This window comes from Pseudophryne corroboree, chromosome 5, assembly GCF_028390025.1.
Source record: "Pseudophryne corroboree isolate aPseCor3 chromosome 5, aPseCor3.hap2, whole genome shotgun sequence".
Classification (NCBI taxonomy): Eukaryota; Metazoa; Chordata; class Amphibia; order Anura; family Myobatrachidae; genus Pseudophryne; species Pseudophryne corroboree.
In genome coordinates, this window is record NC_086448.1 from 731,073,834 (window position 1) to 731,101,175 (window position 27,342).

Below are 27,342 nucleotides of genomic sequence, written 5' to 3' on the forward strand. Positions count from 1 at the left end.
AGTGTCTCCACTCCTCGAGTGCATCCTTAATAGCCAACAATTCCCGGTTACCCACGTCATAATTCATCTCGGCAGGCGAAAATTTACGGGAAAAGTAAGCACAGGGATGAAGGCGATTATCAGACACTCCCATCTGAGAAAGCACTGCCCCAATACCCATCTCAGAGGCATCCACCTCCACCACAAAAGGACGCTCTGGATCTGGGTGTCGCAGCACCTTGGCCGATACAAATGCCCTTTTGAGACGGGCAAAAGCCGCTTTAGCCTCACAAGACCAGTGAGCAACATCCGCCCCTTTCTTAGTGAGTGCCGCCAAGGGCGCCACTATAGGCGAAAATCCAGCGATAAATCGTCTATAAAAATTCGCAAAGCCCAGGAAACGCTGAAGCGCCTTCAAACTAGTGGGCTGCACCCAATCCAGGACTGCCTGTACCTTGGAACCCTGCATTTGGAAACCTTCTGGGGAGATAATATATCCTAGAAATGCGATTTGCTGAACTTCAAATTCGCACTTCTCCAGCTTCGCCCCAAGCCGGTGGTCTCTGAGTTTCTGGAGGACTAAGCGTACATGCTTCCGATGTTCCTCCAGGGAATGGGAGAAGATTAGGATGTCATCTAAGTATACAACTAAGAATCTATCCAAATATTCCCTGAGCACATCATTCATGAAATCCTGGAAGACTGCCGGGGCATTACAGAGCCCAAAAGGCATCACCAAATATTCATAATGCCCTGAGTGGGTATTAAAGGTAGTCTTCCATTCATCCCCCTCTCTTATTCGGATTAGATTGTACGGTGCGTAGGTCAATCTTAGAAAAAATGGTGGCAGTACGAAGCTGGTCAAACAAGACCGAAATGAGAGGCAGTGGGTATGAGTTTTTAATCGTGATACGGTTCAATTCCCTGAAGTCGATGCAGGGTCACAACGAACCGTCCTTTTTACCCACAAAGAAGAACCCCGACCCAACTGGAGACTGTGAAGGTCTGATAAATCCCTTAGCCAAGTTCTCCTGAATGTACTCTGCCATAGCCTGAGTCTCAGGACGTGACAGGGAGTACAACCTGCTCTTGGGAAGCTTAGCATTTGGCAACAAATCAATGGCACAGTCATAGGGGCGATGGGGAGGTAGTACCTCTGCAACTTTTTTGGAGAACACGTCCGCAAAATCTGCATAACACCCTGGCAATCCTGGCAAACTTAGCTGCGAGAGCCTGACTGGAAGGCTCAAGCAACTCCTGAAACAATCAGTACCCCAACTAAGAATCTCCCCAGAGACCCAGTCAAATTGAGGATTGTGGGCCCTTAACCAGGGTAATCCTAACACCAATGGGGCAAAAGTACAGACAGTCACATAAAAGGACAATTTTTCAGAGTGTGTGGCTCCAATAAACAATGAAATCTGGCTAGTGCAAGAGGTAATTTTACCTTGGGATAATGGTTCCCCGTTTAACACACAAATCTCAATTTCCGATGCCAAGGGTACTAAGGGAACAGAGTGTTTCAGGGCGAATTGGCGGTCCATAAAAACCCCGTCGGCCCCACTGTCCACAAAGGCCTCAGTCTTGACAGTTTGACCGAGGATCTTCAAGGTCACCGGAATGATAAAAGTCTTCTTGGGAAATTCTGACTTCTGGCCTGACAGGATATTTCCCATCACCCTCAGGCCCTGAAGTTTTCCGGTTTTTCTGGGCATGATACTACCACATGACCTTTATTCCCACAGTACAAACACAACCCCTGCTGTCTCATCCGCGTCTTCTCAGGCGAGGAGAGGCGGGTAGCCCCAATCTGCATAGGCTCCTCGGAAAATTCCTCAGAGTCTGAGGTTACCTTGGGAAAGAAGGAAACCTCAGTCTCCCTTTCAAGCCTACGCTCTCTCAGCCGTCTATCCATCCGGATGGATAACTGCATGAGCTGATCCAAGCGATCAGGCAAGGGATATTGTACCAGTTGGTCCTTTATCTGGTTAGAAAGACCTCTTCGGTACTGGTGTCTCAGGGCTGGGTCATTCCACTGGGTATCATGGGCCAACCTCCGAAACTCCGTACAGTAAACCTCAACTGGCCTTCGCCCTTGCTTAAGGATCGAAATCTGAGCCTCGGCTGAGGCCGTCTTGTCAGGTTCATCATACAACATGCCCAGTGCCGTAAAAAAAGCATCAACACTTTTAAGCGACGGACAGTCAGGCTGCAACCCATATGCCCAGACCTGTGGGTCTCCTTGTAGCAAGGAAATCACTATGCCCACCCGCTGAATCTCCGACCCAGAAGACTGAGGCCTAAGCCGGAAGTATAGCTTGCAGCTCTCCTTGAAACAAAAGAACTGCGAGCGATCTCCAGAAAAACGATCCGGGAGATTTACTTTCGGCTCCTTAACCCCTGAAGGTGCTGCTGCTGCGGGAGCTCCGCCAGCGGCCTGGGAGGTGTGCATTTTAATGGACAAATCATTAAATTGTCGAGTCAGGACCTGCACCTAATCGACCACCTGTTGCAACGTATTTTGAGGGGTATGCTCCATATTCCCACAAAATTTCAACAGGAGTATTAGACTGCTGAATATGTTATGCACACCAGTGCCTGCAGGAATGTACTGGTGTCAGAACTGTTATGCACTCCAGTGCCTGCAGGAATGTACTGGTGTTTGAATTGTTATGCACACCAGTGCCTGCAGGAATGTACTGGTGTCTGAACGGATAGGTATGCAAAACAAATGAACTCACAGACAGACTGGGGAATATGACATTACGTACACAGAAGGTGATAGGGTAACAAAATACACACAAAGTGAACAGAGAAGCCCAGAGGCTAAGGAACTGGGTGTCTCCCTAGTATTAGTAATGCTCAGATGGGAAAAGCAAGATGTTGTGTTTTAATACGTAGAGAACCCGAAATGCTGTTGCTAAGGGCAACAGCAAAACCCTAAAGGGTTACCAACTGGTGTGGCAGTAAACTCCTTGGTCAGAGATGGAATGATAGACACAAGGAGAGTCTCCACAATCCTAATTCTCACTTGCAGTGCACAGGTTCAGCTTACTGCCACTAAACTGACACCTGACACCTTGCACAGTGAGACAGGATTTAGGCAGGCAAGTCTTAGAATACAGCCGCAAACTTGCTAAGTTCACAGAGTAGTAAAAGAACCCCAGCAAGCTAAACGACTGACTCCAGTCTTACTGCTAGGTCTGGATTGGCAGAGTGTAGTACCAAATCCCCAGGCCTATTTGCAGTAAGCAACAACAAATACAAAGCTACACAGTACTGGCTAACTTTCAGGAACTGACTAACCAACAAAGATTCAGCAGCATCTGCTTAACCTGAGAAGAGGCCTTATAAAGCAGGTGCTGTCCACGCCCCACTCAGACATCACAGACTGTGAGCACAAAAACCAGCACCGGATCCCCTGCCGTGCACAGAGCCTGTAACCACTGCACAGCAAAAGACCCGAACCGGAGTATCAGCTGCGCTCAGGTTACTCCGCTAGCACTTGTCTCCCGGTTGCCATGACGACGTGGCAGCACAGGGCAGGAGACCCTAACAGTTAGTGATATGTGAGCGTCCAAATCTCGTAGTATTAAGTATAATTGGGAGAGATAAAAGCTCATCATGAAGTTCCTGGATGTCAAATCACTATGTGTATAGTTTATACAGAAGCAAATGAATGTGTTAAAACACTTGTGTATGCAGACGCAACTAATGTTTGAAAGGAATAATGTAGCTGTGCACGAAATGAGCGTCCGAGTCCCCTAACGGTATAAATGAACAGCAATGGGAAGGAATCGCTCTTTGCAGTACTTTTACACATGAACTTGAGAATCTTCCATGCAGTGTTGTGGGTTAGCGATGAGGGCTCCTGTCTGCCATGCTGAGAGTCCTGGGCTCGATTCCCAACGTACCAATCTTTTTTTTTTGTGTGTGTTCCCGTGACATTCACTTTATTATTATTATTTTTTTTGTGTAATCCATTGTAAACATTCAAAGGAAGGGTGCACACAGGTTTCACACTAATCGGGGTAAATCTGCAGGAGCGACTCATTCACTATCTAAAATACACAGCGGTAATGAGCACCTATAGACATACCAGTAAATATAAATTAGTGTATTCTGATGCAACTAACCGTTCGAGCAACAAAGTACTGTATATCGTCAGTGTTAGAGAATCTGTGTTGTGAGAATCTGTGTTGTATGTTATAAGCTGTTCGTGCTAATTAGTACATTAATAGAACATACTGTACAGAGATACTAAGGACAGTGATTTGGCATCCAGGAACTTAGGGAGGAGCTTTTATCTCTCTCCATTGTAATCTTTCTAAGTATAGCAGAGAGAAATAAAAGCTCCCCCTAAGTTCCTGGATGACAAATCACCATCCTTAGTACCTATGTACAGTATGCTCTATTAGTGTACTAATAAGCACGAACAGCTTGTAACATAAAGCGCAACGTTTATTCTTTCTATGTATAATGGAGAGAGATAAAAGCTCCTCCCTAAGTTCCTGGATGCCAAATCACCGTCCTTAGTATCTCTTTACAGTATTTTCTATTAGAGAACTAATTAGCATGAACAGCTAATTAGTACCCTAATAGAACATACTGCACAGAGATACTAAGGACAGTGATTTGGCATCCATGAACTTATTAGGAGCTTTTATCTCTCTCCATTATACAAAGAAAGATTAAACTTGCCACACTACATTACAAGCTGTTTGTGCTAATTAGTACACTAGTAGAACATACTGTACAGAGATACTAAGGACAGTGATTTGGCATCCAGGAACTTAGGGAGGAGCTTTTATCTCTCTCCATTGTAATATTTATAAGTGTAATGGACAGCGTCTCTGACCTCCGCTGGTTAATCCCCACCTCTCCCCTCCCCCTTCCCCCTCCCCTTTATGCTGTTAGGGGACTCGGACGCTCATATGAGAAAACACGGTATTTTCCACAGCCTCCCTCTACCCCCATCCCCTTTCCCACTGCCTCCCCCTACCCCCTACTTAGGGAGGAGCTTTTATCTCAATCCATTATACTTAGAAAGATTACAATGAAGAGAGATAAAAGCTCTGTCCTTAGTATCTCTTAACAGTATGTTCTACTAGTGTACTAATTAGCACAAACAGCTTGTAACGTAGAGTGGCAAGTTTAATCTTTCTATGTATAATAGAGAGAGATAAAAGCTCCTCCCTAAGTTACTGGATGCCAAATCACCATCCTTAGTATCTCTGTACAGTATGTTCTACTATTGTACTAATTAGCACGAACAGCTTCTAACGTACAGTGGCAAGTTTAATCTTTTTATGTATAATGGAGAGTGATAAAAACTCCTTCCTAAGTTCCTGGATGCCAAATCAACGTAATTGGTATCTCTGTACAGTATGTTCTATTAGGGTACTAATTAGCTGTTCGTGCTAATTAGTACTCTAATAGAAAATACTGTACAGAGATACCAAGGATGGTGATATGGCATTCAGGAACTTAGGGAGGAGCTTTTATGTCTCTCCATTATAAATAGAAAGATTAAACTTGCCACTCTACGTTAGAAGCTGTTCGTGCTAATTAGTACACTAGTAGAACATACTGTACAGAGATACTAAGGACGGTGATTTGGCATCCAGGAACTTAGGGAGGAGCTTTTATCTCTCTCCATTGTAATCTTTCTAAGTATAATGGAGAGAGAAAAAAGCTCCTCCCTAAGTTCCTGGATGCCAAATTACAGTGCTAAGCATTTCTGTACAGTATTTCCTATCTAGCAAGAAACCCCGCATCCCGTGCAAGCTGGGCGAACAACTGGAGGGGACCCAACACACGGTTGCTTGCCGCTTTCCTTTGCAGTATCACATAAACTAGTAGTTGGCCTGCCCTGAAAGCCAAGAGTCTCCTCTTTTGTATGGTACCAGTCCTGAGTCTCTGGGACACCCATAACCAGAGATATCAGTACGCAAAATGGACCCATTTTCCCATAGACTATAATAGGCCCGTTAATTCAGACACACCATGGGTTCCGACACTTGCCATGAGCCTTGTGGGGTCACAGAAACTTGGGGTTGGTATCCTCCAGTAGCTAATTGTCTCCTCTTCCATACCAACCTAATTCTGAACCGTTTGTAACCTCAGAACTGGAGACATTAAGCTTTAATGCCATTTTAATTTAATTTAATAGCTCACAAAAACAGAACGTCAATGGACCATTGCTTTAACACGTTTGTATGTATCTGTCCACACTACTTTTATTGATTGATTGATTTATTGGTTTCTTTTTTTGGGTCCCGACAGACAATTAATATTTTCGACAGTGTCTCTGACCTCCGCTGGTTAATCCTCATCTCCCCCCTCACCCTTACCCCTCCCCTTTATGCTGTTAGGTGACTCGGACGCTTATATTAGAAAACACAGTATTTTCCACAGCCTCCCCGTACACCCTATCCCCTTTCCCACTGCCTCCCCCTATTACCTACTTAGGGAGGCGCTTTTATCGCTCTCCATTATACTTAGAAAGATTACAATGGAGAGAGACAAAAGCTCCTCCTTAAGTCCCTGGATGCCAAATCACCGTCCTTAGTATCTCTGAACAGTATGTTCTACTAGTGTACTAATTACCACGAACAGCTTGTAACGTAGAGTGGCAAGTTTAATCTTTCTATGTATAATAGAGAGAGATAAAAGCTCCTCCCTAAGTTCCTGGATGCCAAATCACAGTTCTTAGTATCTCTGTACAGTATGTTCTACTAGTGTACTAATTAGCATGAACAACTTGTAACGTAGAGTGGCAAGTTTAATCTCTCTTTGTATAATGGAGAGAGAAAAAAGCTCCTCCCTAAATTCCTGGATGTCAAATCACCATACTTAGTATCTACATATAGTATGTTCTATTAGGGTACTAATTAGCTGTTCCTGGATGCCAAATCCCTGTCCTTAGTATCTCTGTACGAATGAGTCACTCCTGCAGATTTACCCCGATTTGTGTGAAACCTGTGTGCACCCTTCCATTGAATGTTTTACAATGGATTACACTGAAAAAAATAATAATAATAAAGTGACTGTCACTGGAACACACACAAAAAAAAAAAAGATTGGCACTTTGGGAATCGAACCCAGGACTCTCAGCGTGGCAGACAGGAGCCTTCATCCCTAGCCCACAACACTGCATGGAAGATTCTCAAGTTCATGTGTAAAAGTACTGCAAAGAGCGATTCCTTCCCATTGGTGTTTTTTTATGCCGTTAGGGGACTCGGACGCTCATTTAGTGCACTGTACATACTGTAAAGTCAATGAGCTACATTATTCCTTTCACACATTAGTTGCATCTGCATACACAAGTGTTTTAACACATTCGTTTGCGTCTGAATAAACAATTTTTTTTTTACTCTCTCCGTCTAACCATTGGTCACCATCTGTGTGTACACTATGCAGTACTGGACTGTATATTAACATTACAGTCATCACTGACCATTTGCCAGAGCTTGTACTGTAGATCAATCCGCCGCTATTCAAATTAAAGTACTGGATTAGTGAAGCTCCAGTGGTGGAGATGTGTATTGCATGCTGAGTATCTAGTCGCGCCTCAACGCGCCTGTCCGTGATTAAACTCAGCAACCTAAGCTATCGCCTAGGCGTGACTAAACCTCTGTATAGGTGCAGAAACAGTCAAGATAACGGAGGACCCATCTGTAAGTATTATTAAGTTATCTTTAAGTATTATTAAGTTATCTTTAAAATGTACTTGAAACCAGCTCAGCAAAATGCACCTTTTATTTCAAAACATATTTAGAGCTTGCGAGTTACAGATGGAGCCACACTAGTCATTGCTCCATCTGTGCCTTCGCGTGCCCAGGACTCAGCGTCTCCATCTCCGACTGGGCGCGCGCACCCGTTATGGAGACACGCCCCATTTACTTGAATGGAGAGAGTCTCCGTCGGCACGCCCGGACAGAGACGCTCTAAATGGCAGCATCTCTGTGCACTCCCGGTGTGACTAGGTGGACGGATCGCCTAGTCACGCTGAGAGTGTTCGTTTGCGATGGAGCTGCCTCAGATGAGCGCGGCTCCTTCTGTAGGTGTGTACACACGGTGAGATCCTTGTTATGCCTGATTTTGACTATGTGATTTCCCTTGACCTCCCCCAGAGCACAGATTGTACAGATTTTGACTATCTGTACTTTTGATTTTGTCTATGTACGATTTTGACGGAGTGACAATTTTGACTATACTTTGTACTAGGTAGTATACTAAATAGTCAAGATTGACTTGCCTGCACAGTATATCTATCCTTGGGACACTGACCCCGCGGGAGAGCGCATCAGGATCGAATCGGTATCGCAAGCTGAATAACACCTTGCGATTTTCCACTAACTTTCCTTGCGATTTTGACTATATAGTCAAATCGAAAGGAGAAATGTCACTGTGTATACACACCTTTAGACGCAGATTCCGTCCTGCTCAGCCTATGCCCCCATGGGCTCAGTCCCTGATGCAGCAGTTTGTCTCTGATTGTGGATATTGGAGTCTGATTGAGGAGTTATACACGGACTTGTGGTGCTCACAGGTTCGGGTATATCGTTCACATTCATCCACTTTGCTATTAGTCTTGTTCTAGTCCTGCTGAACTCATGGCTTCAGTAAAGGCATACAGACATTTTCTCATGCACATGAGACAGTTAATATTGGCACAATTATGTAATGTACATTGTAGGCATGCAGCAACGGGTTACATATTGAAAGGCCCTTCACAGAGTCATGCCTTGTATATGATTGCCCCTTGAAAAAAACGTTAGAGTTCGCCAGCATCCCACGCGGCTGCCGAACTCGGACTTCATTACATCCTGGCCCATAGCAGAGCTGAAATTATTCCTCTTCTCCACTGAAATCTCATATCCAACCCGGGTTTTTTCGCTGAAGCCAGTATGGGGATCATAGCGCTAACGCCATCTACAGATGCAGTGAGCGGTACAGTGGTAAGCTAAGCTAAATACAGAAACGATATCATAGCCCCTATTAATGAGTTATGATTTATATGAGGTTATGACACATTCTTAAATGGAGCCTTAAGATATAGGTGGTCATTCCGAGGTGATCGCTCGCTAGCAGTTTGTAGCAGCCGTGCAAACGCTATGCTGCCGCCCACTGGGAGTGTATTTTAGCTTAGCAGAAGTGCGAACGAATGTATCGCAGAGCGGCTACAAAGTTTTTTTGTGCAGTTTCAGAGTAGCTCAAAACCTACTCAGCGCTTGCGATCACTTCAGACTGTTCAGTTCCTGTTTTGACGTCACAAACACGCCCTGCGTTCACCCAGCCACGCCTGCATTTTCCCTGGCATGCCTGCGATTTTCCGAACACTCCCTGAAAACGGTCAGTTGACACCCAGAAACTCCCACTCCATGTCAATCACTCTGCGGCCACCAGTACGACTGAAATGCATCGCTAGACCCTGTGCAAAACTACATTGTTCGTTGTGCCCGTATGACACGCGTGCGCTGAGAACAAGTGCAGCTAGCGATCAACTCGGAATGATCACCATAGGGCGGAATGTACAGTAGTAAACGGAAAATGCAGGCAAAACCGACTTTCGCCGTATTTTCTGTATGTACTAAGCCCTATACGATGGTGCTTCAGTGCGGAGGGTACTGGCAGCCATACCCTACAGAGAGGGATCTCTCCCAGCACCCAAGAGATCCCCCTACCCTGCAGCTGACGCGTGACTACCACAGCCGACAACCGGAAGTCCCGGCTTTGCAAAGGGCAGCTCTTTTTAGAAGTGCTGTCCTTCACTATACTAATTGCATATGTTAGTACATAGGGGGGATTCCGAGTTGTTCGCTCGTTGGGGGTCATTCCGAGTTGTTCGCTCGTTATTTTTTTCTCGCAACGGAGCGATTATTCGCTAATGCGCATGCGCAATGTCCGCAGTGCAACTGCGCCAAGTAAATTTGCTATGCAGGTAGGTATTTTACTCACGGCATTACGAGGTTTTTTCTTCGTTCTGGTGATCGTAATGTGATTGACAGGAAGTGGGTGTTTCTGGGCGGAAACTGGCCGTTTTATGGGAGTGTGTGAAAAAACGCTACCGTTTCTGGGAAAAACGCGGGAGTGGCTGGAGAAACGGAGGAGTGTCTGGGCGAACGCTGGGTGTGTTTGTGATGTCAAACCAGGAACGACAAGCACTGAACTGATCGCACTGGCAGAGTAAGTCTCGAGCTACTCAGAAACTGCACAGAGAAGTCTTTTCGCAATATTGCGAATCTTTCGTTCGCAATTTTGATAAGCTAAGATTCACTCCCAGTAGGCGGCGGCTAAGCATGTGCAAAGCTGCTAAAAGCAGCTTGCGAGCGAACAACTCGGAATGACCCCCATACTGTATGTAATTAATGTCAATGCGTCAAAGTGTGACAGAATGTACCACCATAGGTTAGTACATTCCATCCGCATACCTCCCAACTTTGGTGCCTTACAAAGAGGTACATTGGCGCGGCATGGCCGTGACCCGCCGGACAAAGGGGGTGTTGCCTCATGAAAGGGGCATGGCTTCAGTGGAATGACGCAAGCGCGAGCCACGCCCCCGGTTTTCGTCACTGAGGGCGCATGCCCAGCGCTCTGTGAGCTGCTGGCATACCCCCTCTCCCTCTGTCTCTAGTGAATAGATGCTGTGCGCATGCGCACAGCATCTATTCACCGCTGCTCTGCTAAGCAGGGCAGCGAGTGACAGAGCCTCCCAAATCCCCACCACCACCACCACCACCACGGGACATTGTGGCCGTGGCCCACGGGTGGGACAGCGGGACAGTCCCAAAAAAATGGACTGTCCCGTGAAAATCGGGACAGTTGGGAGGTATGCATCCGCACAATGACATTAAACAAAAGACAGAACAGCTTAGTGAAAGAATAACCTCATAAAAGAAAAGTTAAGGAAACCAAAAGTCGAGATTGAAACACCTAAATTTATCCTATGTCCAGAGGTGTAGCTAGGTGCCATTGCGCCCGGAGCAATGTTATGTTTTGGCGCCCCCCTCCACTAAATAGGCGGCCTAGCCAACTAGACCTTGTGGAGCTCAGCGAAAGTTTCTTTTGGGTGCCCTCAATGTCTAAAATAGGGTCAGTGTGTGCCAAATGCTTGCAATAATAATATAAGGGCATGGCAGAACGGATGGTGTAATGGGTACCAATACTGCCTCACAGCACTGAGGTCATGGGTTCAATTCCCACCATGTGTGGAGTTTGTATATTCTCCCTGTGCTTGCGTGGGTTTACTCCAGGTATTCTGGTTTCCTCCCACAATACAAAAATATACTGGTAGATTAATTGGCTCCCAAACAAAAATTAACCCTGTTGTGTGTGTGGTAAGGACTATAGATTGTAAGCTTCCATGGGGCAGGGACTGATGTGAATGGTGAAATATTCTCTCTAGTGCGCTGCAGAATATGTGTGCGCTATATAAACAACTGGTAATAATAAATAATGGCTTCATTTGGCAGGTGCGTGGCCGGGAGTGGTGCTGCAGGACAGAAGTAACCCAGCTGCACAGCAACAAACAGACAGTGAGACGTATAAAGAGGGTGGCAGAGCTCCGGCATGTGTCAGCTGACAGTGTCTTCTGCTGTCCCCTCTGGCCTGCCCTGTTCTCTACCTAGTCTCAGAGTTCAACTCAATGTGCGCCCCCTCTGCTTCTCCTCCTCCTGCTCTGTGGCTGCCAGTGGGCCGCAGGAAGGGTAGGACAGAGCGCCCTCTAACTTTTTTGGTGCCTGGAGCTCGCGTTCCAATGGAGCCACCCTCGCTACACCCCTGCCTATGTCATATTGCTGCAGCAAGTGCACACCCATGGTAAAAACGCAAAATGATAGATACAAGGATAAACTTATGATCAATGGGTATGTTAATGGTAACACCAAAGTAATTCTTATCTGTCTTAAATATGGGATAAATACAAGATCTTTCAAACAGAGAACACACTGCATACTTGCCTACCTGACCCTCTCCATGAGGGAGAAAATGCTCTGTTCCTGGACTTTCCTGGTAATGTATGATTGCCATCACCTGTGGTGAAACACCTTTCTTATCAATTAACTAGCTCACCACAGGTGATGGCAATCATACATTACCAGGAAAGTCCAGGAACAGAGCATTTTCTCCCTCATGGAGAGGGTCAGGTAGGCAAGTATGACACACTGACATGATTAAAAGAACAAATATTGAAATTCCTAAAGGTACTTTACATTTCTTGCATTGTAGCATACTTGCTTACTCTCCCGGATCCAATTTTTGGGGTAGTCCCCCGCACCAAGTGGCATCCCTCCTGCTTTCTGCCCACTTCCTAATGTAGTGGGCAGTATGAGGAGAATAGTAAGCAGGCTTCTCCCGGAGAGGACAATTTAAAAGTAAGTAAGTATGCCTTGTGGATCAGGAGGTTTGGTCGCTTTGGTCTGGGAAAAGTAGTCTTAGGTACGACAGCCTTAACGCAAGACTTCCTCAGAATGTAAAGAATATGTATATTCCTGTTATATGCTATAGCAGGGGTTCTCAAACTCGGTCCTCAGGACCCCACACAGTGCATGTTTTGCAGGTAACCCAGCAGGTGCACAGGTGTATTAATTACTCACTGACATTTCAAAAGGTCCACAGGTGGAGCTAATTATTTCACTTGCAATTCTGTGAGGAGACCTGCAAAACTGCACTGTGTGACTAGATGGGCCAAGTGGTTCTTATCTGCCGTCAAATTCTATGTTTCTATGTTTCTATGTCCTGAGGACCGAGTTTGAGAACCTGTGTGCTATAGCATTAAAAGAAAATATTGGAAACAATACCAGAAACTGTCCCAAGATGGCGCTAAATTAGTTGTTTTCGATCATTAGCTGCTGTTGAATGGAGAAAGCCGCTCTCCAAAACTGAAATCAAAGAAATATACCAGTAAACAGCATTTACCATTTACCAATCATTCTCAACCCTCCAAAATGTATATCACCAGTAATAGTGAAACTTGCAATATAGCCACACACCAAAATTGCATCATTATTTAAATTACAGTATATGTGAACCATTAAACATGAATTACTGTAACATCGGCCATAAATGTAGCTATACACCATACATCCCAACTTTTAAGGCTTCTAAAGAGGGACATATGCATGCGCCCAAAATTAGGGAATGTGGCCATACCGCTAGTGGTATGACCTTGAGGAAAGTGCCACGATCGCGAGCCAGGCGCCTGTTTTCATCACTGTGGGGGCATGCTCAGCACTCTGGGGCAGATGTATTAAGCCTGGAGAAGTGATAAAGTGGAAGGTGATAACGCACCAGCCAATCGGCTCCTAACTGTCCTTTTTCAAACCCGGGGTCTGTTCATAAAGAAAATGAAAAACGAAATGCTACTTATCACTATACATCACATCGGTCCGATGCGATGTACAGCTGGGAGAAGTAGCAAATCACGCATACTCACATCTGTCTATCTGTTTATGTATATATACAATCCACTGGGAATGGCACTTCTCTACATATATATATATATATATATATATATATATATATATAAAACAGGCAAGATTATACCTGCATCTGAGCCCTCCTGGATTACCAGCCACTGCCGAGTGGATCATATAAATAAAACAGACAGGCGTCACTCTAGATCAGTGGTTCTCAACCGCGGTCCTCAAGTATCCCCAACAGTTCATGTTTTCCAGGTCTCCTCACAGGATTGCAAGTGAAATAATTTGCTCCACGTGTGGGTCTTTTATAATGTGTCAGTGAGTAATGAATACACATGTTCAACTGCTAGGTGACCTGGAAAACATGAACTGTTGGGGGTACTTAAGGATCGAGGTTGAGAACCACTGCTCTAGATCAGGCATTCCCAACCTCGGTCCTCAAGCACACCAACAGTGCAGGTTTTAGTGATATCCAGGCTGCAGCACAGATGGTTAAATCAAAATAACTGAGGTACTAATTAAGTCACCTGTGCTGAAGCCTGGATATCACTAAAACCTGGACTGTTAGTGTGCCTTGAGAACTGAGGTTGGGAATGCCCGCTCAAGATGGTGGAGACAATAAGCAACAGGACCCCAAAGTCTCAACGTTTCAGAACTACGAGGTGTTGCTATTAAAAAACTAGACTGATGCTATAATTTACGTGTAATTATATTAATTAAATTTTATCTCCTTTCCCCTTCTATGTCCTCCTCATCTGCATCTACACGCTGCAGCATTCTAATTTTCCATTGCTCAAAGCCGTGCTGTAGCTCCATATCTGTCAGCTGTCTCAACAGCTCTGTCGTTTTCTTCTTTACTCAAGAACAATTGGATATCTGCCACTGATGACAAAACTATCGACCATCGGTGTAAAAGTATTGAGCGCTGTTAACCATCGATAGTTGATGGACATCCCTACAGCAGTCCCCATTCATAATATGCCATATAAAACTGTGCAAGCCATGGTACAGTATATCACTTCCTGAGAAAATCCTTTTACCACACCTGATAAAGTTTTTCATTTTTTTCTATTATGTCAGGTAATATGTCAGCACTGAATATTACTATAGATATGACATATTATAAATATAGGGGTAAACGTGTTATTTGTTGCATTATTACAAATACCATGGAATGTTTACATTTACTTACCGTCTACTGGACTTTGGCAAGATGCACTCAAACTAACTATGGGCCTAATTCAGACTGGATCGCTGCAGAGGCAGCGAACGCAGTCTGAAGCCCTTTGAGGAGTGTGCTCGCACAGCGGGCACACTGCGCATGCGCACCCCGTGAAGGCCAGTGATATGCTAAAAGCATCTCAGGGCTGCGATTGCCTCTGCCTGATTGACAGGCAGAGGCAATCGTGGGGCAGTAGGGGGCGTGTCAACGGTGTTAGAACACTGTTGGTGGGGCGCGGTCCGGACAATGCAGGCGTGTCCGGACCGTTGCATGACATCACACGCAGCTGCTGCGACCCAGGACGCGGCGGGTAGCCTCCTGCCAACGAAGCTAGGCTGTGCAGGCAGGGAGCTACTCGGCGGGTGCAAAAGCATCACCACCGTGCGATGCTTTCGCACACATGCGGGGGCGCAGTGCCTGAGATACGGGGCGGACTAGCCCTGTGCTGTGCGTCCCCCCGCATATCTGAGTAACCGATCGTAGATGTGCTAAATTTAGCACATCTACGATCAGATCTGAATCACTCCCCATGTACCAGTGTTCTCTGTTCTGCAGCTCTCCACAGGTAAATCACATCTGTCCCTTTAATCCGCCTGTCTTGCTCTATGATGGCTTCCACTGTATGTGACTTGCAGTGAGTGCTCCATAGAAGGGCAGGGTGTAATACAACATTACATAATGGGCAGGGCACTGCTAAAGCAGCCTGACGAGAACTCTGAATATACAACACTTTATTGTATCCTATTTCTTACACATAAGAATTTTTTTTTTTAAATAAATGTACCTTTAGAATATTTGTAATCACAATTAGTAATTCTAATTTATGAATACAAACTGTGTTTTCATCCTTCCTACGTTTTAAACACTTTTATGAAAGCCAAACAAATTCTGTTGTATTTCTAATATAGTGTTACAGATGCCTGCGCACTGACATGGAATATGCTAAAACAGTTGTAAAGAATAATATTGCACAGACCTCATATTGCTTCTCCAGGGAGGCGTCATACCCTTTACCAAGATGGCCACCGAGGTTAGTACTGCGCAGAAGCAGATTGGCTATAGAACGCACAGGGAAGATTACCGATGGGCTGACGTATCAGAAAGGCTTGTTTTGTTTGCTGACGTGGCCCCATCTCCCACCATGACAGACAGTCCACGTGCGCACGTTTCACTGCACTGTCCCATTCACTCTGTTATTCCATCTCTGCAGCAACTTTGCCATGGCTACATGGCATGTTATACCTCTGGTGCTGCTCATGTCAACCCAATTTACAAAAAAATTTTAGTCCCGAATCCGCCCCTGGTACTGCGCAAGCGTGGCCCAATCTTGTGCATTGTGTTAGAGCGTCAGGGTGTGAGACGCAAGTCTTCCACTATTGGCTCCTTAGTGACCTGCGATTACCGATGATCTACAAGTATTTCAGAGTGCCTGCACTGCTTCCTATCATCTGCACATACAGTACTTACTAGATGGTGAGCTCTCTGCTCAAGCACTGCTGTATGCAGGGCCGGATTAAGCCTTGGGGGTGCCCAGGGCACTTAAGACAGAGGGGCCCCGGTGGAAGGTGGGGGGTGTATATTAGATTGTGCATACCTCCCAACATGTTCCATTCCAGGAGGGACAAAATGCTCTCTACCTGGACTTCCCACTTAATATATGATTGGCGTCACCTTTGTTGAACTATTTATTTATTTTATTTTATTTATTTATTTATTTATTAACAGTCTCTTATATAGCGCAGCATATTCCATTGCACTTTACAATTAGAACAACAGTAATAGAACAAAACTGGGTAAAAACAGACAGACATAGAGGTAGGAGGGCCTTGCTTGCAAGCTTACAATCTATAGGGCAAGCTTACAATCTATAGGACTATTACTTCATTTATAAGAAAGGTGTTTCATCACAGGTGCAATCATAAATTAAGAAGGAAGTCCAGGTAGAGAGCATGCTGTCCCTCCTGGAATGGGTCATGTTGAGATGTATAGATGGTGTGTATTAATCTTAAACCAATGGTGTACATTAGTTTTTAAACTAATAGTGTAATAATGGCTGGGTATTGTTTATAGCTCCACTTAATTGAAAGACAACTACTGTATTATCTAAAAAATTTTGGAGCAAAGACAACTTAACCTTAAGATACACATAGAAAAATAAAATAATTTATCTTGTCACATGCAAGAATAGCAGCAGCCTCTGTACTACACACTGGGACAGGACTCAGGAGGACTCTCTGTGTCTCTATCCTTAGACCCAAATGGTTTAGTTGCATAACAGTTTACACAGGACTCAGACACCCTAGCAGGGAAGAGGAGAAGCTGGGATCCCTGGGTCACTTACAGCTCTCTCCACCCTCCTATCTTTCATCTGTTCGGAAAGCTCTCTCATACCCCTTTCACACAGACCAAAATTTCCCGGGTTATTGCACATGAATGCGCATCAACCCGGGAAATTTCTCAGTGTACAGGGACAAAATCCCGGGATTCCTGCCCCGGCATTTCAACCCTGCAATTAACCAGGGTTGGTCCTGGGATTTTCCCAGGAACCTGGTCAGTGTGAACGGTGCAGGGTAATGTCCCACCTTCCCGGGTTGCCTCTGCTGAGGCTGATTGGCTATTCAGGGCACTTCCTGGTCTTGTGTTTTTTCTGAGATGCCCACTCTCAGAAAATGCAGGGCCATCCAGGGTTCAGTATGAAAGGTGCCGACCCGGGATGTCTCGGCTCCAAATGCTGGTATAAACAGGCCCAACCCGGGAATGTCCCTGCATGAGCCCGGGGGAAGAATTCCTGGGTTAAGTCCCTACATTTTTGGTGTAAAAGGGGTATTAGTAGCTCATGAAACATGATACGCCTGTGTCTCTGCCTTCACTGCAGACTGTCCTGCTCACATTCTGGCTGCTGATTCTGCTGCTGCTTAAGAGGGCAAGCTAGAGATGACAGTGTGCTCTGGCTGGGAGCCCCCTGACAAAGGGGGGCCCGGGGTACAGTATGCCCTGCATCCCCCCCATAATCTGGCTATGGCTGTATGAGAAGAACCCAGGGCCGGTGCAAGAACTCTCTGCACCCTAGGCAAATCTTCAGCCTGGCGCCCCCTAACCAGCAACCTCCCCCCCCCCCCCTTTCCCCCACACCTCCCAGAGGGGCGATGCAGGTGTCCACTTGGTGAGCTGGGGTGAATTGCATCATTATACATACACAGAGAAAAGGGACAACACCCAAGGACTTTTAAAGTGATAAAATATATTGTAAACAAGTCAAAAAATGTTGTGACTGTGTTCACAGTATACTTTCACTTTAAAAGTCCTTGAGTGCCGTCTATTCTTAACATACTGTATACTATTGTATATGGGGTCTGGTGTGGGTATTTAATTAGGGCTGGGTCAGAATACCGACAGCAGCTTCCCGACCACCATAATACCAACATTTTGAATGAAATTAATTAACCTTACCCTAACCCTCCCTCCCCGCAGCTTAACTCTAATCCTCCCTCTCAGGGCCGGATTAACAATGGGGCGGATGGAGCTGCAGCTCCAGGCCCCCCATTGCAAACAGGCCCACAGGAGACTGACAGCCATGACAGGAAAATAACTTTTTCCTGTCACAGACTGTCAGCGACTGTCCTCTCTCCCATGCCCTGACGCCAGCACTCTCACCAAGAGCCACAGAACGGTGCGGGTGCAGGCAGTGTGGTGGCCGCATCTCTCCCCCAGTCTCTCCTTCTCCGGGGTCCTGACTGATCCTGTCACTCACAAGCTCCGCCCCCTCAGACTACACGAGGAGCTGCTGCTGCTGCATGAAGCCTGGTAATTGTAAGTTGTACAATGGCTTCTGGATAAGTAGCATCGACTGCTTTGTGTGTGTAGTGTTTGTGTGTATGCAGTGGTGTGTATATGCAGTGGTGTGTATGTATGTACATGTGATGGTGTGTACTGTATGTGTGTTTGTGTGTACTGTATGTCTGTGTAGTGTGTACTGTGTGTAGTGTATGTGTGTAGTGTGCACTATGCACTATGTGGTGATGTGTGTGTACTGTCTGTGTGTATATGTGGTGGTGTGTGTGCGTGTACTGTGCATGTGTACATGCATGTGTATATGCAGTGGCGTGTGTGTGTGTGTATATATACACATGTGGTGGTGTGTGTACTGTGTGTAGTGATGTGTTTGTGTACTGTATGTGTATGTAGTGTATACTGTGCGTGTGTATATGCAGTGGTGGTGTGTGTACTGTATGTGTGTGTACGGTGTCTATATGTGGTGGTATACGTGTGTGTGTGTGTGTGTGTGTGTGTGTGCGCATATTTGGTTGTGGGTGGGTGTGTGCTTTATGTGTGGTGTGTGTACTGTGTGCGTGTGTATATGTCGTGGTGTGTGTACTGTGTCTATATGTGGTGGGGGTGTAGTATGGTAAGCCGGCGGCCGGGCTCCCGGCGACCAGCATACCGGCGACGGGAGCCCGACCGCCGGCATACCGACAGCTCGGCGAGCGCAAATGAGCCCCTTGCGGGCTCGCTGCGCTCGCCACGCTATTTTATTCTCCCTCCAGGGGTTCGTGGACCCCCACGAGGGAGAAAAAGTGTCGGTATGCCGGCTGTCAGGATTCCGGCGCCGGTATACTGTGCACCGGGATCCCGACAGTCGGCATACTGAAGACCACCCTGTGGTGGTGTATGTGTATATATGGTTGTGGGTGGGTGCTTTATGTGTGTGTAGTGTGCGCTACGTGTGCATATGTGGTGGTGTGTGTACTGTGTATGTACTGTATGTGTGTGTAATGTGAGTGTGTATATGCAGTGGTGTGGGTGTGTACTGTAGGTGTGTGTGTACTTTGTCTATATGTGGTGGTGTGTGTGTACTGTGTGTGTTTGTGTATATATGGTTGTGGGAGTGTGTGTACTGTATGCGTGTGTATATGTAGCGGTGGTGTGTGTAGTGTTTGTGTGTATATGTGGCAGTGGTGTGTGTGTACTGTGCGTGTATATATGTGGTAGTGTGTACTGTGTGTGTGTGTATATATGGTGGTACGTGTGTTTAGTGTGTGCTGCGTGTGCATATCTGGTGGTGTGTGTACTGTATGTGTGTATATGTATCGCTAGTGTGAGTGTGTGTGTGTATATGTGGTGTGTGTGTACTGTGTGTGTATATATGTGGCGATGTGCGTGTGTGTGTACTATGTGTGTGTACTGTGTGTGTATATGTGGTGGTGCGTGTTTGTTGTGTGTACTATGTGTGTGTATGTGGTGGTAGGCAGGGATAAAAGTGAAACAACAAATGAATACCTAGCGCTTATCAAGGCATCAAAACTGTTTGTCCAATCGCTATATTATTGTATGTAGAATTCTCATGTAATGCTGCAGTACTGTGATGCCAGGGATAAGTAACAGCAAAAAAAGGTAATAGGAATACTTAGGGCGTGCCACAACATATTTATTAAAAATGAATATTACAGTACATACACATTATGCATACATAATAACAATACTGTATGTCATTAAAAATATATTAAATGAACAAGACTTCTCTTATTTCTAATCATTAAGGTTACCTAATAAGGGTTTCTGGACAGAAATCCTTAATCGATGGTATCCAATCCTAAAAAGTGCCAAATAGAAGTTTAGTTTCAACAGTTGTATTCTGATAAAGTTAGTGCTTGTTTATTCCAGCAATGTCAGTCTCGAGAGGGGGGGAGCCCGACTGTACGGCACAAATAGGTAAATGTATAATAGCCGCACGCATCATGCCGCTATAACACTTCCTGCGTCGCCTCATTACTGAGGCGAAGCAGGAAGGGACATCAACAAGATGTATTAACATCTTGTCTGCCGAAGCGCTCCCCCCTCCTGGGATGTTCCCCTGAGCACACAGCACGTCAGCTCAGTGCTGACGCGCTGCGTCTCCTACCCGGCCGGCTCCTCTGTGCATGCGCAGGAACTCGCTACTCAGGTGAGAACTTCAGCGCAGTCCGGTGCCGGCACCCGCCACAGGCAGGAACAGCTCTGTCCCTGCTGTAGTGTATGGGCATCGCCACCTGCAGCTGTCCAAATCGACAGCTGCAGGTGTCGGAATGGTCAGCGATGCTGACCGTTTATACATTGCCCGCGCATATCCGCCTGCTATGTTTTAGATAGCCGCACCGCAGCCATCATACATGGTTTAGAAGTGGTATAGCGCACATCATGTGCGCTGATACCGCTTCTCCCCCATATTGCCAGATCATAGATTTACCCAAAAAAGAGCACGGCGCTATGCTCCACCTCCTAGATGTTACACTTATCCCCACAGCAATGATGTAACGGAATAACTTTTACGCTGAGAAAAGGAGGTCGCCGGGGCTCTGTATGTAACGTACCAGCGCTATGCTCCACCTTTGATGTTTGTAGTTACTGTACAAAGTTACTGTATATCCAAGATACTATTAACCAACATTAGGAATGGAGAAGGCCAGCAGCTGCCAAAGTACTTTACCCACGATGCTGTGGGGATAAGAGTAACATCTAGGAGGTGGAGCATAGTACCGCGCTCTTTTTCAAACCGTACAGTCAGACGCCCTCTCTCCAGAGACTGACATTGCTGGAATAAATAAGCACAACTAACTTTAATGGAATACAACTATTGAAACTAAAATTCTATATGACACTTTTTAGGATTGGATACCATCGATTAAGGATTTCTGTCCATAAACCCTTATTGGGTAACCTTAATTATTTAAAGATAAAAGGAGTCTTGTTCAATTGTTCAGTTAATATATTTTTAACGATATATTGTTATTTTGTGTGCATAATGTGTATGTAATATTCATTTTTTATAAATTTGTTATTGTGCTCCCTAGGTATTCCTGATACCTTTTTTGGTTAGGGGTTAAAGTGTATCAGAACGGGGCAGAACTGCGTTTCCGTCAGTTGTATGTGGAATAAGCGGCACTGCTACTGTGGGCATTTATTATGTGTATAAGCGGCACTGATACCTTGTGGGCATTATGGGTATAAGCGGCATTGATACTGTGGACGTTAACATGTATGTAAGTGGCACTGCTACCACTGACATTTATTATGTGTATAAGAGGCACTGCTGCCACGGGGAATTATTATGTGTATAAGGGGCATTCCTACCGTGGGCATCATTATGTGTATAAGCGGCACTGCTATTTACAGGGGGTTTCCTTTTGTTTGTTAACTTTCACATTACACTGTTGATATAAGTGAAGTGGAGATGGCAATTAAGGTGACTGAAGGAAGGCCACACCCCCACACCACTGATCATGCCCCCCCACACTACTAGCCACACCATATGTGGCGGCGCACAATTAGGCCCTTTGTAAATTTCAGCTCCAGGCCCATGTGGACCTTAATCTGGCACTGCTCCCTCTCATACTAACATTCAGGATGCAGGCTGTCCCTTTAATTGTATGTGCATATACATAAACATATACGCACATACATATATTTGTATGCTCCTTATTGTGTTCCAACCCACCATCCATAGGTTCATTACTAACCTGCATACAGACACATCCTTCGTTTTTGTTGTAGATGAATTCAGTGGTGCCCTCCAGTGACTGGCGCCCCTAGGCAGCCGCCTAAAGCTGCCTAATGGTAGAGCCGGCCCTGGAAGAACCAGTGTTTCCAACAGTGAGTACTGCGGTACCTCTTTTACCAGCAATAAACCACTCCATTCCTTAAGCAATCTGGCTATTCATTGTCTCAAGGCAGCCGCTGGTGTGTACAGTAACTCTGTTACTTCAACCTATACACACATATTTTTCAACAAAAATTAGGTGCAGCCCTTTTTTACATCAATCCAAATAAACAAAGTGAGCAGGCACTCAAGCTCATCTGTCTGGGAAATGATTTATACAGTATGAGCACAGAATGTATAATTTTATTCATAATAGCTACATATATTGCTAATTGCATATGATATAAAAAAATAAGAAAATGGCAGTAGTGATAATAAATCATTGGTTGTCATAGTGACAACCATTTGCTCGTGGTGGCAACACAGTGCAGTGATTCTTGTAATATCCTTAAGCCACACCTCCCAACTTTCTCAGTATACGAAGAGGGACACACGCACAGATTCGGCGTGCGCGCTCCCGGAAAGGGGGTGTGGCCTATTAAAAAGGGGCATGGCTTCGCGGGAGGCCCCGTGATCATGAGCCACGTCCCCATTTTCATCACTGAGGGGGCATGCCCAGAACTCTGTGAGCTACTGGCATGCCCCCTCTCCTTCTCTCTCCACTGAATAGACGCTGTGCGCATGCGCACAGCGTCTATTCACCGCTGCTCTGCTTAGCAGAGAATGGAGTGCAGGTGTCTCCCAACTGCCTTCCCCCCCCCCCTACCGCGGGACACTACGGCCCGCGGGTGGGACAGTCCCCCAAAAAATCTGGAAAATCGGAACAATTGGGAGGAATGGTAAAGCAGTGGTTCTTAAACGGTGTGCCATGGCACCGTGGGATGCCTCTGGACACTTGCAGGGGTGACTTGGATTTGTGGTGCAGGACCAGGGGTGCTTTAACAAAGGAGGAGGCCCGTTTACAGCCTCTTCCGTTCGGTACCCCTCCTCTCTGACGCCAGTGGTGCAACACTGAGAGTCTGAGCACTAGAGTGCTCAGACTCCTCTGCGTATGTGCATATCTTCAGGAAAATGGTGCGGTGGCCATTTTTCCAGTGATTTCTCTAGTGCGCATGTGCAGAACTCTGTAAAAATAGTCGCTGCTCCATTTTCACTGAGTTTTAACAGTGTCGATGACGTCGCAGTGGGACTCCGGAGTATTAAAAAATTGGGTGCAGCATGTGCAGTGTGGACTCCCCCTGGATTATTTATGCTCCTGTTCAAACTATTTGTGTTCAATGTAATAGGCAAAACCAGAGCTGGTGGCTGTAAATCATAAAATACGTGGACAAACAGAAGCAAATCTTGTCCCTCACGACACAATTGAACCTAAGGATGACATATAAACACAATTTATTTAATTTATTGTTTCTTTCTAAATTTCTCAATAAGAAACTTTTGGCCTAGGGGTGCCGTGAAAAACAAATAAGATACTCTAGGGCGCGTGATTCAAAAAACATTTGGGAACCACTGTCCTAAAGAGAACAGGTGTGTACGGTTCAAGTGACTCTTCGCTGATGCTTGATAGTAATGCAGCTTCTAAGGCTGGGTACACACTAGAGCGACGAGGACTCGTTCTGACATCGGAACAAATCTCCGTCAGCCCTAGATCATGTGTACCCCCTGGGGCAGAGCCATCACTACGTGTGTACCAGGTGTGTCTGGCACACAGCGCAGTCGCCCCGAGGGTGCAACGGCCAGCGGCTTGTAATGAGTCAAATTGACTCATTACAAGCTGCCTGTGCTGTGCTGTGTGCGCCGTGCTGGAGGAGAAGAGGAGAGCAGCAGCGCCGGAGGCACTGGAGGAAGAGGAGGGAGGGGGACAGGAGCCGCAGCAGCGCTATGTAATTGGTAGTGGCGTCGCTGCAGCTCTCCCTCTCTCCTTCCGCATTGGCTGCCCGGCGCTGCTGTGAATGCTGGGATGCGCATCCCTCATCCCAGCATTCACAGCGGCGTTGGCCAGCCAATGCAAAAGGCGCCACCACCAATTACACTGAGCTGCTGCGGCTCCAGTCCCCCTCCCTCCTCCTCCTCCTTCTCCCCTGCCCGGGATCTGCTGCATGAAGCCTGCACCGAGGAGCCTGGGCCAGCGGGGAGAGATGGTAAGTATCTGTCTGTCTATCTATCTATCTATCTATCTTTCTCTATTCTGTCTGCCACAATGTGTAAAAAGGGGACGCTGTCTGCCGTAATGTGTAAACAGGGGGACGCTGTCTGCCGTAATTTGTAAAAAGGGGGACGCTGTCTGCCGTTATGTGTAAAAAGTGGGACTGGCTGCCGTAATGTGTAAAAAGTGGGACTGGCTGCTGTAATGTGTAAAAGGGGGCTCTACCTGGTGTAGTGGTGCTACTGTGCAGCGTAATTTGAATAATGGAGACTACTGTGCACTATTGGTATTATTTTGTGGCCACACCCCTTCCCCATGAAGCCATGCCCCTATATATTTTTCACGCGACTACGGCGCGCACTGCCCCAATCTTGCATGGGGGGCGACTATGATGTTTTTTGCACACAGCGCTAAAATGCCAAGTTACAGCACTGCCCTGGGGTGATGCTAATGAAGGACGGAACAAAAATGTTCCGTCTTTCATTAGCATACTACAGGATGCTAGCAACAATAATTGGTTGGATGGGTAGCACATCCAACCAAGGGGTATATTTGCTAAAATTCGTATCTGTGTCGATTTGGAGTGTAATTAAACACGAATGACATCGAATGTGTAAATTTGCAACTTTTTGTTTTTTTTACGCCTCATTTACTAAGCTGTCGTATTTTGATTTTTCTCATTTTTTTATGTCGATGTCATTCGTGTTTTTTAGAGGTAGAATGCGGCCGATTTTGTGTTTTTGCGGCCGTGTTGTTTTTTTTTTTAACGAATGCGTCATTTGTATGTTACGGCAGTGTTTCTCCGTTCCCGGCCGCAATTTTTTTCTAACTTTCGTTTTTGTCACTCGTCCGTGATTGGTTTGTTTCCTGATGTAGGAGTGTCTGTGCTCATTACTATAAAACCGCCCCAAACCGTCCGAACCTCGTGGGTTTAGCTAGTGGAGAGGTGAGAGGAAGTGGTGTTTGGTGTTGGTGAGTAGTTTGGAGTATTTTGTGGTTTGGAGGTGGTTTTTTGCGATTGCTGAGTGCTGTGCAAGTAGTCTTGTCATACATGTTGTGTAGTTATTTAAAAGTCTGTTTACCTTTTTGTCTTTGTAAAAAAAAATTCAGTCTATTGTCATTGTTTGTGAGTGTGTGTGTGTGTGTGTGGTGTGTAGTGGTAGTGGAGGAGTGTGTTGTGTGTTTTTTTTTATAATTGTTATTTGTTGTTTGTCCGGAATATGTCCCAGTCAGAGGTGAGTGAGGTGGAGGAGGTGAGTGAGGTGGAGGAGGTGAGTAAGGTGGAGGAGGTGAGTGAGAGGGAGGAGGTGAGTGAGGCGGAGGAGGTTAGTGAGGAGGAGGGGGAGGTTGCTGCTGCGGGCTCGAGTGATAGTGACAGTGATGGTGCTATGGCTCCGCAGCCACGCACCACTACAAAGACTGGGCGCAACGTAAAGTTCAGCTATGCAGAGAATGTCGCATTGGTGCGGGAGCTGATGAAACATCATCATCAGCTGTTTGGCCATGATGCTGCCAAGGTACCTTCACGCAGGAAGAGTGTTCTGTGGGGGAAGGTAGTAGCGGCAGTTAATAGTGAGGGTGTGGTGAGGAGGACCGAGGACACGTGTCGTAAGCGTTTCTACGATATCAAGCGCCGTGTCAAGGCGAAGATGACCAAGGAGGCAAAGTCTGCCAGGCAAACAGGGGGTGGCCATCCCTTCAGAGCGTCATATCGTGAATCGTGATTGGGAGGAGCCTGTGCGGTCCCTTATTCCGTCGGAAGTGGTTGGTGCGACTTATGTCCGGGATTCGGATCGTCCAAGGCAGGATGGTGAGTTTGTGGTACAATATTTATATTATTTTAACATATGTGCTTTGTCCTTAGTTGTATGAAATGTATTGTAGCTGATTCTGTTTGTAAGTGGCTTAATTATTGAAATGTGTTGGTGATGTTTTTTTTAGCATAAATAGTTATGTTGTTTCCCTTTGTCTTGTGAAGTTAGCAGTTGTCCTGTCCCTTTTGCAGCATCAAGTTTAAAAAAAAAAAAAAAAAAATCTGTTTTTTTTTCCCCATTTAAATGAAGTGTGACTCATGTGTTTTCATCATGAATGTTTAATACATTTTATTTAATGTTTTTTTGGTTAATGTATGTTGTTGTGGATAGGCCTTTGTGTGCAAGATGTGATTATTGCCTCAGAATAATTTTTACATTTTTTATTGATAATAATATATTTGTGTATTGTGAGTTATTTGTGGCTCCAATTTTATGTTTCTAACAGACTAATATTCTTGTTGTGTTAAAGTTCCACGGTTGGTTTTGTAGTTGTATAATATTGTTAATTATGCATCTTAGGGCAGGCATGTCCAAACTGCGGCCCTACAGCTGTTGTGAAACTACATATCCCAGCATGCCCTGACACAGCTTTACCATTCTCTGACAACAAAACTGGGTCAGGGCATGCTGGGATATGTAGTTTCACAACAGCTGGAGGGCTGCAGTTTGGACATGCCTGCCTTAGGTTATGGATTGTTTGTTGTAATTGGTTCATGATTAAAGTATACACACCCAATGAAGTCAGCCAGAAAAGCATAAGCCCATTTTAGTTTAATTGTCTTAATGTTCTTCATATGTCCACATCACAATAATGTTTTGGAGTAAATATGTATTCACAATATAATGATCATAAGGTCAAAATTCCTATTTCAACAGTACGAAAGAGAGCCAGCACAGCCAGGACAGAAACCACACTGGCAAGAGATGCGGATGCTGGCGATGCAGGTAAGAATGCTGTGGGTACACATATTCTGGAAACACATAGGGCTCTATACAAGAAGCAGTGAAAAGAGTGGAGCAGTGAGTCAGTGGAGAAGTTGCCCATGGCAACCAATCAGTGGCTCTGTATAATTTTAAAGTATGCAAATTATAAATGTTACGTTAATGCTGATTGGTTGCCATGGTCAACTTCTCTACTTGCTCACTTCTCCACACTTTTCACTTCTTCATGAATAGACCCCATA

General features: G+C 45.6%; 1 protein-coding gene across 4 annotated transcripts in view; it reads right to left on the reverse strand.

The window, feature by feature from the left end:
• Positions 1-27,342, reverse strand: part of RMDN1 (regulator of microtubule dynamics 1) — a 233,823-nt gene that overhangs the window by 84,465 nt on the left and 122,016 nt on the right. Inside the window, exon 1 of one of the 4 annotated variants that reach the window (XM_063924059.1) lies at positions 18,280-18,356. The exons of the other annotated variants lie outside the window; for them this stretch is intronic. Coding sequence (XP_063780129.1) covers positions 18,280-18,325 — 46 coding nt within the window. The 5' untranslated portion in view covers positions 18,326-18,356. Of the gene's footprint in view, positions 1-18,279; positions 18,357-27,342 lie in introns of those variants that run through there. 4 annotated transcript variants of the gene reach the window in all.